This window comes from Pristiophorus japonicus, chromosome 6 (assembly GCF_044704955.1).
Source record: "Pristiophorus japonicus isolate sPriJap1 chromosome 6, sPriJap1.hap1, whole genome shotgun sequence".
In the NCBI taxonomy this organism is placed as follows: domain Eukaryota; kingdom Metazoa; phylum Chordata; class Chondrichthyes; family Pristiophoridae; genus Pristiophorus; species Pristiophorus japonicus.
Genome location: NC_091982.1, coordinates 158,153,099 through 158,165,831, shown reverse-complemented (window position 1 = coordinate 158,165,831; position 12,733 = coordinate 158,153,099). Strand labels below are relative to the sequence as shown.

The following is a 12,733-nucleotide window of genomic DNA, read 5'->3' as shown; positions in this document are numbered from 1 at the left end:
CCAACCGCCCCGCCCAGTCAAACGGCCTCTTCTTTTAACATCTCCAATAGTTTTGTAACCAATAAACAAAAGGCTTCAAAGAAAATGAAAAATGATGGACCATTCTTTAGAACCAGGAGAACAATTCAGCCGCGCAAGACCGTACCGTAAGTGAATATAGCCAAAATGGTTAATCGTCACAGTGACGACAACAGTAGAAATCACTGTGTTACTCCCATCTCTGTGTCAATAGGTTATAGGTTGAGGCCCCACTCCAAAGACAAATTCGAGGCTGACACTCCAGCGCAGTATTGGGGGAGCGCCGCACTATCGGAGGCATCGTCCTTCGCATGAGACGTTTAACCAAGGCCCTGTATGCCCCTCAGGATGACCTAAAAGATCCCACGGCACTATGACAACAACAACTTGCATTTATATAGCACCTTTAACGTAGTAAAATGTCCCCTGGCACTTCACAGCAACGATTATCACATAAGGAGATATTAGGATAGGTGACCAAAAGCTTGGTCAAAGAGGTTTTAAGGAACATCTTAAAGGAGGAGAGAGAGTTAGAGAGGCGGAGAGGTTAAGGGAGGGAATTTCAAAGCTTAAGGCCTAGGCAGCTGAAGGCATGGCCACCAATGGTGGAGCAAAGAAAATTGGGGATGTGCAGGAGGCCAGAATTGGAAGAGTGCAAAATTCTCAGAGTTGTGGGGCTAGAAGAGATTACAGGAGGTTGGCAGGGGCAAGGCCATGGTGGGGTTTGAAACAAGGATGAGAATATTAAAATCAAGGCGTTGCTGGACCAGGAGCCAATGTAGGTCAGTGAGTGCAGGGCTGATGGGTGAACAGGACTCGGTGTAAGTAAGGATATATGGCAACAGAGTTTTTGATGAGCTCAAGTTTACGGAGGATGGAGACCAGCCAGGGGAGCATTGGAACAGTCGAGTCCAAAGGTAACAAAGGCATGGATGAGGGTTTCTGCATCAGCTGAGGAAGAAGAGCAGGGCAGTTTTCCCCGGTGTCCTGGCCAAAACTTATCCCTCAACCAACTTCACTAAAACAGATGATCTGATCATTATCACATTGCTGTTTGTGAGACCTTGCTATGCAAAAATGGGCTGCTGCATTACCTACATTACAACAGTGACTACACTTCAAAAAGTACTTCATTGACTGTGAAGCACTTTGGGATGTCCTGAGGTCGTGACAGGTGCTATATAAATAAATGCAAGTTCTTTTTTATCTTTGTCTTTTACTGTAAAGATTAACCATTTTGTTTACATTTAGTTGAATATTCACAATGAGATAACAAACTAGCAGGAAGTTTAACAAAGATAATTATGTGGCTTGGTGTCAAATGGGTCGTTTCACTACGTTAAATGCGTTATATAAATGCAAGTTGTTGTTGTTGCACCTGTTGTATAACTGTGAGGACATTGGTTCCTGACAGGAAGAAGCATTGTTTTCAGCATTCAATGTCTAGAATGTTTCAAACTGTTTTAGGGAAGTGGGTTCAGCTGCCTGTTAACACTTGACACCAGCCATAGCCACTCATCTCCACTGTACTATATATTCATTAAAGCTTCATCTATAAGAAGATCCCATTGGCTAATTCACATTTGCTATGGCCCTTTGTCAATTTGACATTACTTCTCTTATATAATACTTTCTGAAAATTTCTGCATTTAAATTCTACCTGGCTCAGAAAGGAACACTCGATCAATATTAGTGGCTTCTCTAAAACTGGGAGTCAGCTAAGTCTCTGTTTTTACTTTATGTTTCTTTTATTTAAGCTGAATTGGTCTGTACAAGCATTTCCTTATACTAGTTGTGCACAGTACGCCCTGTACACTAGCTAATGCATGGTATGCAAACTACTGCATGGAACGTTTGGAACTTGCATCTGTGCATAAGTTAGGGAACGATTACACAAAGCTCCGCTCTCCTAAATGCTTGCATTTTTAATTCTTATCTCAGTTGCTTTCCTCTCCTACGTGGCCTTAACGTTTTATAAGAACATAAGAAGATATCATCTCAGCAGTGCCGGTAAAATAATCTTATGAATCAGAGGAAGAAGCCACGGAAACAACTCTCACTTGGATACCGTACAATGTTAAAAAATCCGACTCTTTGGTTAACACGCACACACACAGAAATACACATACAAACACACACAAAAATACTGTTGTAATAAACCCTCCAGTCCATTTTTCATTGCAATAGGCGGGGGAATTCTGTTTACAGCTGACTATAACAGGCAGAATGATTCATTTTCAAACTCGTTCTTGGAATGCACTGTTGTACAGGCCCATTTTAAAATCAGAGCTCTCGTTCCCATTAAATCTATCTTCACATGGATTACTATAGCGGTAGAATAGATTCAAATCACCTTGAGCCCTTTGTCTATGCTACAGGAGCTGTGGAAATGCAACCTATTGTTTTCTCTCCCCTCCTCCCATGAAGACTCTGGGGTTGATTTTCACCTCGGGTGGGCAGTAGGAGGAGCATAGCCCAAAGTCCCGAGCTGTTTTGAGGGCTGGGCCTAATTTGGTTGCTGCCAGTATGCTGCGATCGCTGTACTAGTGCCGGCTGCATTTTAAACGGCCCACAGCATTTCTTTAGGGATCGCTGGTTAGACTACTCAATGCCCGGTACTAGTGGGTGTGGCGTGTAGGGCTCCCGCAATGACTCTTGCTGGGGTAAGGTTCTATGGTCGCCTACATCCATTCTTTATACCTGCGTCTAGATGGGTGCATGTCAGCAGACTATTTGACAGTGAGGGGGCATCACAGCCAAACCCAATCCTGCCTACCCTGTGTCAGCGCGTACACACTAACACATACAGACGCACACACACATACAGACACACACACACACACAAATATACACACACAAATACACACACACGCGCACATAGATATACACACACACACACACACACAAATACACAGGTACAAATATACAATCACACACCTACACAAATACACAAACACATAAAAATATATACACACACAAATACACACACACAAATACACATGCACAAATACACACACACAAATACACACACGTGCACAAATACACACGCGCACAAATACACACATAAATACACACATTGACACATAAGCACAAATACACACATGCACACATAAATACACAGACACAATTACACACACAGAGGCATACGCACACAATACTCACACACGCAAACATAAAGACCCACTCAAACACACACACCTCCAACAAGAATCAGGAACACAAGCTAATTTTTCGTCTCGCTAGTCTAGGGATGTTGATGCCAATTGAAGTTCCCCCATCACCGCTTCTGCTGAGATCAGATGATTGTGAAAATACCGAGCATTAAACCTGGGATCTTCCCAATCTATATGGCTCAGGACCACACTGAGGAGTCTTTACATCAATTGAGGCGTCTGTAAAAACTCAAGTACCTTGAAAACAGGCTCCTGGATTATTAGGCTAAGAGCATTCACACTTGACACACCTCGGCCTCCTATTTTAATTGAGGATTCTGCCTATTTAAAGTGAACAGGTTAACAACTCAGTTGGGAAGGATCCAAAGGAGTTCCCTACAAACATTAAATGCTGCCCCGCTAATGTTCAAAGAGCCAACCATCAAGGTACAGGGGACAGAAATGTTTGAAATGGAAAGAAAGTGAAGGGATTGGTGGAAATTTAAAAATGTAAAAGGAAAAATCGACCCATAGAGAGATAGAAAGGAAGTTGATAAAATCATCAAAATGGGTTGGAACACTTTAAGGCAACACTTATGAACTTACTACAAAATGTGGATTGAGATTAACATCCTTTCTGTTTCTCTCTGCCTGCTTCCCATGCCAAGCAAAAGCCTGAGTCTACTCACACAATTACCTGTGACTGTCTCTGACTGAAACTGATGCTCAGGGTTTGAGTTTGCCGTCGTAACTGAGACACAATATGACCTTTATCGTATTATTGTTTTGTTCTCTCAATATCTGACAAAGACATTCACAGTAGTCACAGACAAGGGAAGCTATGACCACACGGAACATATCGCTCGCAGTCCCCAACACTATCCTTTAAGGTACAAAATTCATACTCCCCCTCACCACACCCTGCCCCCCCCCCCCCCCACCCCTCCCCCACCCTGAAAAATATTATACCTGTCAGGGACTGTGCAGAATAAATACTGATCCTTCTAAGAATCTGTAGGGTTAGGGATCTGAGGATTAGTGATCTGTAGGGTAAGGGGCAGAGGCAGGGACAGACTGTGGCGTGTCAGCTATGGCTCAGTGGGTAGCACACTTGCCTCAGATGGTTGTGGATGCAAGTCCCACTCCAGAGACATGAGCACAAAATCTAGGCTGACACTCCAGTGTTGCACTGTCGGAGGTGCTGTCTTTCAGTTGAGGCATTAAACTGAGCTCCTATCTGCCCTTTCGGGACATTAAAAAAATCCCAGGGTACAATCATAAAAGGGCAGGGGAGTTCTCCTAGTGTCCTGCCCAATATTTATCCCTCAACCAACATCACTGAAACAGGTTTATCTAGTCACTATCACATTGCTGTTCGTGGGAACTCACTGTCCTACATTACAACAGTGACTATACATTAAATATAACTAATTAGCTGTAAAGCATTTTGGGACCTCCTGAGATCGTGAAAGGTGCAACTATAAATGTCCGACCTTTCTATAGAAAAACCACTGAAGAAATAGTCTGGGGCATATGATAAATAAATCACGAGAGTGCAGTCTACTGAAATACCATAGGCAGGGTGCATAAGAGGAAGATATATCACAGAATGCTTAGTAAGTGCAGTAAAACAGCAGCGAATCTGGTTAAAGACTCACTTCATTGACTGAGAAAATGGAAGCCAAGGATCGTTTGGTGCGTGAGCCTTGGTCACGGAATTCCTTCGCAACAAAATAGTAACAAATGGCGTCCAGGCAGCAGTTGACATTGGCTAGGCACATGGCACCCTGAATAAATAAACTGATGCCTTTTCGTGTCGAGCAGTAATTTATGCCAATGATGTCCTGCCTCACTAAAAATTGGAGGAAGATGCCAAGGTGGGTGGGGGCAAATGAGCAGATGAAGATTGCCAGGTTGACAGTGATGATTCTGATGCAGGCTTGGCAGCCTCCGGGGGTCTCGCATTGTCTCCGTAGAAGTTTCCTGATGATTCGGACCGAACAAAAGACCATAATCGCCATCGGGATCAGAAAGCCCACCAGCTCCAAGAAGGCAATCAGGCCCGGGTTCCACGACTTATCGGAGAAGCCGTGAAAGCAGGAAATGTTGTGGATGCTGGAGTTAGTGGAGTCCAGGGTGACGTGGAACCCGTAGATGGGGATGCTCCCCAGCCAGACAAAGGCCCAGATGGCAAGGCAGACCGCCAGGGTGTTCCGGGGGGATCGGAAATCCCTGGCCTTCAGAGGGTGGATGATGGCGATGTAACGATCGATGCTGATGGAGGTGATGATGAAGATGCTGGCGTACATGTTGACAAAGTAGAGGGACTCTACGAAGGAGCAGAAGGCCTTGTCGAAAGGCCAGATCCCATTCTGGTTGATCATCTTAAAAGGAAGGGAGAAGAGCAGCAGGATGTCCGCCAGGGCAAGGTTGCTCATATAAATGGTGGATTCGGTCCATCTCTTGATCTTGCAGCAGAACATGTAGAGGGCCAGCATGTTGAAGGGAAGCCCCAGGACGAAGGTGGGGATGTAGATCACCAGCTGCATAGTGTTCACCTCCTCGCGCGTGTTAACCTCACACCGGCTGGAGCTGTTGTGGTGGCCCTGATCCATGGCCTGGTTAATCCTGCAAAGAGGAAGCATGCCTTAGAGCCCAGTCACTTTTTAAAAACCATGCGAGGGTAAAAATCACGGCTGATGATGTTATTGTACAAAGACGGGAGTGTTAACTGTATGACTCTTCACTGCCTGCAGGGAACATAATCCACCAGTCGCTCATTTGGAAATTCAGGCAACACAGACTCCTAAAGTTATCTCTTTAATGCACTTGTATGAAATTTATCCCTCTGCTTTTTTAATAGAGGTGATAAAAATAAACAGGTGAGCGCCTTTATTAAAATAGCAGAGGGAGAGGTGTTTGGGATGAGTTTGTTAAGCATACACACAATAGCACCAGCGATAATCTTTTCTAACCTTTGTTCTACCTCTCTCACATCTCATGTTGTTATGAGCTGGAATGCACTGCCTGCAAGGTTAGTGGAAGCAGATTCAATACTAACTTTCAAAAGTGATATATACGTGAAAAAGAAAACATTTACAGGGCTATGGGGAAAGAGCCAAGGGGGTTGTTCAGACCGACTGTCTGCCTCTCTTCCACGGTTACATCCGAGCCAGGGTGTCCCTGGAGATGGAGCACGCGGTGTCCACCGGTACGCTTGCGGCCTTCCGCGGGAGGTGGGCGCCAGAGGGACTGAAGTGCATCATCACCCCCGGCAACCAAATTTTAATTTGATTTAAGTTGATGGTAAAAAGTTAATTTGTTTATTTGTTAGTGTTAATGTCCCCTGTTAATAAGGGAGCACTTGATTTATGGTTTTACACAAATAGTTATGGGGAAAGAACAGGCGAGTAATTTGATAGCTCTTTCAGACAGCCAGTGCAGGTACAGTGGGCTGAATGGCCTATTTCTGTGCTACACCAGTCCATGATTCTATCTCAAACATTATTCACAAGACTGACCATAACTTGCAGATAATGACACACCTGCAGTTCCTTTAAACTTTTAGCGTTTGTAAGCGGTCTGAAGATTGCGAGGTGTAGCTCAACACGTTATATACGGATATTTTCAAATGCTGAAGTATCCCCTGAACCAACCACTTTTAAAAGTCCTGGTCAGAAATCAATGATGTTTGTATAAATTGCATTCAACTAACTCGCCAATTCCTCTGTTCAGAAAGCCGACTACCTAATTTGGTTCCATGCTTTATTTCTTTGCCCCTGCAAGTTCACCACCTCAATCTCGACTGTCCTCCAGCCACCCCGCCATACCCCCCCACCCCCCACCATCCCTACCCTAATGTTTCAATGATCGCTAATCAGCCAATCCGTTAATCAGATGCTCAGTTTTCAGTGGCACTTGTGTCCTCAGTGATAAATAATGAACTAAGAATTAATTTCATTCTGAATAGCAACAAATTCAGGATGTCTTCTGACTGAGCAACCGAGCGAAACCTACAAGTGAAAATGGTAACGTAGAGAATTGGCAAAAGTTGGAGATCATTAGGCAAAGAATTTAACATCAGCCCATCTAATGTTCAGACCGACCTGAAATTGAATGCCCCAGCAACTGAGCTCACCCTGCAGATGGAGAGTTACCTTGTTTTTGAGCACTGGATCCAGAAGTCAATCGGGGCAAGAGGACCCACATCAGTGAGCAATGGACTCTTGATAGATCTTATGACATAAAGGGTGGGGTTTTGAATGCGGTTTTTAATTATACTTTTTGCATGATTTTTATGCTGTAAATTGAGCAACTTACATGGCTGCACATTGCATAGTTGAGATAATCAATTTAAACATGTAATTTCAGGAATAATTTTCTTTACATTTGACCACAATCTGACCACTTCACCAACACGATCACATCTCCAACTCGGCCTTCCCCGTAAATCGACCATTTCAAGTTGGCACATTAGTCGTGGTTTTACTGCATTCATCATTAAGTTAAATCCATTTCTGTCCAGTGCTTTGTGAAAATAACTCTATCTTCAAATTCTCAAAGTCAGGCTGCCACTTGAGTGTATGCATGTGTGCATTATATCCTACCAAATATATTTTACAAGCATTGTGTCCGTATTTTCTCCAGAACCATCTGCTCCTAGTAGTCAAATCACTTTGAACAATCTTTGCGCCTCACTGAAAATAGGGATCAAATGGATTCGCAACGCAAAAATCTCCAGTATGTCAAACAAACTTCTAAGTCATGTACAAGTACATCATTCCACTTCATCACAATTATTTTTGAATACATAGGTGTACTTACAGTATATTAGTCAATGATAGGCTTGCTGTAAAGGGAGTGAGTACAGCTCGGCCACTTGTAGAAATATCAGAATGTCATCTAAAACGCTTGATAACACTAGACATTTTAACCACATCCTATGCCCATTTCAGGCTCATTTTGCCAGAAAAATATTTTTAACAATTCAGCAAAACTCACCTCCCAGTGGCCCTCCAACTCCCCGGCCCCATTCCTGTTTAGGTGATTTCTGATTTATGTTCCTTTTCTCGAAATGATCTCTGTTGTTCTCCCTGGCATGGCGCTTCACAGCCCTTTTGGAGTGATTCTGATCTCATGCTTAACCGTCTGCCTGCCCCAGTCCCAGCTCTGTGTCCTCTTTTACTCTCCCTCTACCCAGCTCAGGACCTGCTGGGCTGTAAATATTCCTGGCGTGACTGAGAAAGATGCAGTGGTTATGTGGGTGGCAAAGAGTCATAATGCTGTTGAAAATGAAAAAGCGTTCTGAGAGTATCGTGCCTGGCTAGACAGTGAAACCAGCAGCAATCTGTGACTGACACTGAACAGAAAGAACACAAGATACCACACTAAATAAATCCAGCGTAAGCCCTGTTCAGACTGAGCCCAGGAAGGGAACTGCAAACACCAGTGCAGCATATTGGCAGTGAAGGAAAGGAATCTTACCAGGGTATCGAGCTCAAGCAGCCTACGCAGTCGATCTACCAGGATCTACCCTGTTCAGTGATACGGTAGGGTGGGCAAAACCAACAATTTTTGATTTCTGGTTATTCAGAGAAATGAAATATTGCTGAAACAGGAGTGTTACCAATTTTGCCAATAGCTTAGTGAATAAACATGCAAATTAAATGATCTCATATATGCAAGCAAGCAAGATATAAAACATGGAGTAGTGATAATGGGGGACTGGGGGGAGAGGAAAGAGTGTAAGAGGTGGTGCCAGATGACTGGACGGTTACAAATGTTACACCCTGTTCCAAAAAGAGGAGAGGGATTAACCTGGTAAATACAGGCCAATCAGCCTAACGTCGGTACAGGTGCAGCGTCGAGAATCCAGAGTTCCACAATCTGGAATGTTCCCGAAGCTGGACTCCGGACCGATAGGTGGCAGTGTCGTCTGGAATCCGTTAAATGTTTCGGAATCCGGACCTGCCGACCCTGCAGACCTCGTCCCACTGCCGCTGCCCTTACCTCGGGGCCTCACCTCGTCCCACTGCCGCTGCCCTTACCTCGGGGCCTCACCTCGTCCCACTGCCGCTGCCCTTACCTCGGGGCCTCACCTCGTCCCACTGCCACTGCCCTTACCTCGGGGCCTCACCTCGCCCCACTGCCGCTGCCCTTACCTCGGGGCCTCACCTCGCCCCACCGCCGCTGCCCGACCTCGGGGCCTCCTTGCCAGACCGACTGACGACCTCCTTGGCTCCTCATTGGGAATCCTCCCCCACCTCCCTTTCTGACATTCAAAATCCAGAAATACCCGAACCCGAGCTCGGTGTGTCCAAATTCATTATGTGAGAAAGTAAATCGAAAGTCCAGGAAATGCCGGAAAAGCCCGAAAGCAAAGAGTAGTCGTGAAGGGTTGTTTTTCAGACGAGAGTATACAGTGCTGTTCCCCAGGGGTCGCTATGAGGACCACTCCTATATTTGATATATATTAATGACATGGACTTGGGTATATAGGGCATCATTTCAAACCTTGCAGATGACACAAAACTTGAAAATGCCTGTGAGGCGGATAGTAACAAACTGCAGGAGGACATAGACAAACTGCTGAAATGGGCAAACACATGGCAGATGAAATTTAATGCAGAGAAATGTGAAGTGATACATTGCGGAAGGGAAACTGAGGAGTGGCAATATAAACGAAATGGCACAACTTTAAAGTGGGTACAGGAACAGAGCGACCTGGGGGTGTACATAGACAAGTTGTTGAAGGTGGCAGGATGGGTTGATAAGGCTGTTAAAAAAGCATACAGGATCCTTGGCTTTATAATTATATTGCTGAATTGCTAGAGATGTTAAGTTATAATTGGGGAGTTATGGCTGGAGAGTTATGGATACAGAGTTATGGATAGATGAGAAATATCGATTAGAAATTCAGAATGAAGACCAGATGTAGGCCTTCCATAAGACTCATTTGCTGTTCCCTTGACGCTCTCTGGGCTCAACTCCTGAGTACCCACCTACCCTGCTTAGCCCAATTCTTGCTGACATCGCCAATGGTTCCATTGCCTCAGGTGCTGTTCCTCCCATTCTAAAGTTGCCATAATCTCTCTGCTCTAGAAAGCCTAACCTCAACTACGCCATCCACTCTATCTCGCGCCCCATTTTGAACTTCCTCTTTCTAAGGCTTTGGAATGTAATCACCACCCAACTCCATGCACACCTTCCTACCGCTCCCTGTTCAAATCCCATTGGTCTAGTTTCTGTCCCACTCACAGCGCTGAGAGCATTCTGGGCAGTGTTACCAATAACATTTGGTGTAACTGTAACCAAATGTATTGTGGTTCCTTGTCCTCCTTGATCTCCCTGCTAACTCTGACAAAACTTCCCCTCCATGTTTTACCACTGTGACACTTCCCTCGCATGGTCCACTCCTACTTCTTGACTCCTTCTGACCGATCCCAACATGGTCAGTACATCTTCTGGAATGACTTCTTCTCCAGTGCCCATGTGGTCACTTCCTTGTCCCTTTTCTATTCCTCAGTCATATGCTGCCCCTCTGTGACTTTACACGTAAGCAGGGAGTAACCTTTCATAAGTATGTGATGATATCCAGCTACATCTTTCCACTATGGAAGGTCGGAGCTACCAGCTCATATAGTAAGGTACTCTGCAACCGTACCATTTACAGCCATGCCCAAGATAAGCCCAGCAGGTAACAGCTTACTACGTCCTTTACCAAATCAAAGCCCACAGAATAACAGGATCGTGAACATCATCAAATAGCATATTAGTTTCATCTATTCAAAAAACTTTCTAAAGTAATGACACTGCCAGATATGCAGCGAAAGATCAGAAAATGACTCTAAGTTGCAGGCCATTAGAATGGAGAATGTTCTGACAATACTAATGTGGCACAGGCCTTGATGTCAATGTTCAGAATCATTTTTCAATAGTTGTGATTTGTTTACTATCATAGTGAACAATAAGATATGCAAGGTACAAGACTCTGATATCAAGGTGTGACAAAATATGGCTTTCATTGATAGACATATGGTGAAGACCTGATTGCTACCTACCTTCCCTGCCAAGGCATGTTGTCTGGCAACACAACCCAGCCCCTGCAGATGTCATAATTACCTAGAAAAAAAGTAAGACTTGGCTTCTGTGCTCCTTTTCCCTCTGGACGTTATCTCCTGGTGATAATTAACATACCTTGTAGAATTCATGCGATCTATAATTGGAAGCATGGCTTGACCACAGTTAGAAAAAAAATTCCGCTGACTCAGAGGCCGCGATTTCTCCCACCGAGGTCGGGAGCAGGGTCCGAACACACTGCTGGTTCCATCCCTCTCTGTAGAGGTGATTTTTTATTGATTGGGCTTGTTCCCGGCTAATTAAAACGAATCAGGTCTAATGACGTCATTTGATGACACATCATCAGCTGGTTTCCTTAAAGGGACTTGTTACATTAATTTTGACTGTTGTGTTGTCACTATTCTACAGCATTGAAGGTGCTGCAAACACTGACAAGTGCTGCACAAAGATGCACAGCTGAACCCAGGCTCTCCCGTGACTCCCTCCAGATGCTTATGAGCACACAGAGAGGTCCTCTTTCTTTCCAATGGGTGGAAGAGACCTCCACGGGACACCATCGCAGCCTGGTTGCACATTGCACAGGAAGGCACAAGCAGGGATGTCGTCAGGAGGACCAGGCTGCAGTGGCGAAAACCATTCAATGATCTCAGTAGATCACGAACTGTTACTGCAAACCCACACTCAACCACATCAAATCCCCATCACTCTGCTTTCCCTACCCTAATCCTGCATATCTTTGTTCACACCAGCTTACTTTGCACCTCCACCCATCCCTTGTTCCCTATCTATATTATCACATCCCCATCTCATTAGGCACCCTTCACGCTCACCCTCATCCTAGTCCAATCACATCAACTATCAATCATATCAATCAATCTGAGGTGAACAAGACTGTTCACACCTCGGTGTTATATTTGACCCTGAAATGAGTTTTCAACCGCATATCTGTGGCATAACTAAAACCGCCATTTTCCACCCCTATAACATTGCCCACCTCCGTCCCTGACTCAGCTCTTCTGCTGCTGAAACCCTCATTCATGCCTTTATTACCTCTAGATTTGACTACTCCAACTCACTCCTGGCCGGCCTCCCATATTCTACATTACGTAAACATGATGTCATCCAAAACTCAGCAACCCATGTCCTAACTCGCACCAAGTCACGGTCACCCATCACCCCTGTGATTTCTGACCTACATTGGCACCCGGTTAAACAACGCCTCGATTTCAAAATTCTCATTCTTGTTTACAAATCACTCCATGGCTTTGTCCCTCCCTATCTCTGTGATCTTTATCCCCACAACATCACAAGATGTCTGCACCCCTCAAATTCTGGCCTCTTGAACATCCCTCATTATAATTGCTCAACCATCGGTGGCCGTGCCTTCAGCTGTTTGGGCTCTAAGTTCTGGAACTCCCTCCCTAAACCTCGCCGCCTCTCTATCTCTCTTTCCTCCTTTAAGATGCTCCTTAAAACTTACCTCT

General features: G+C 44.8%; 1 protein-coding gene across 1 annotated transcript; it reads right to left on the bottom strand.

Annotated features, from left to right (window-relative positions):
• Positions 1 to 4,816: 4,816 nt before the first annotated feature.
• Positions 4,817 to 5,719, bottom strand: LOC139266209 (G-protein coupled receptor 55-like). Its single transcript, XM_070884039.1, has one exon. The coding sequence runs from the start codon at positions 5,717 to 5,719 to the stop codon at positions 4,817 to 4,819; it is 903 nt and encodes a 300-aa protein (XP_070740140.1).
• Positions 5,720 to 12,733: the final 7,014 nt, after the last annotated feature.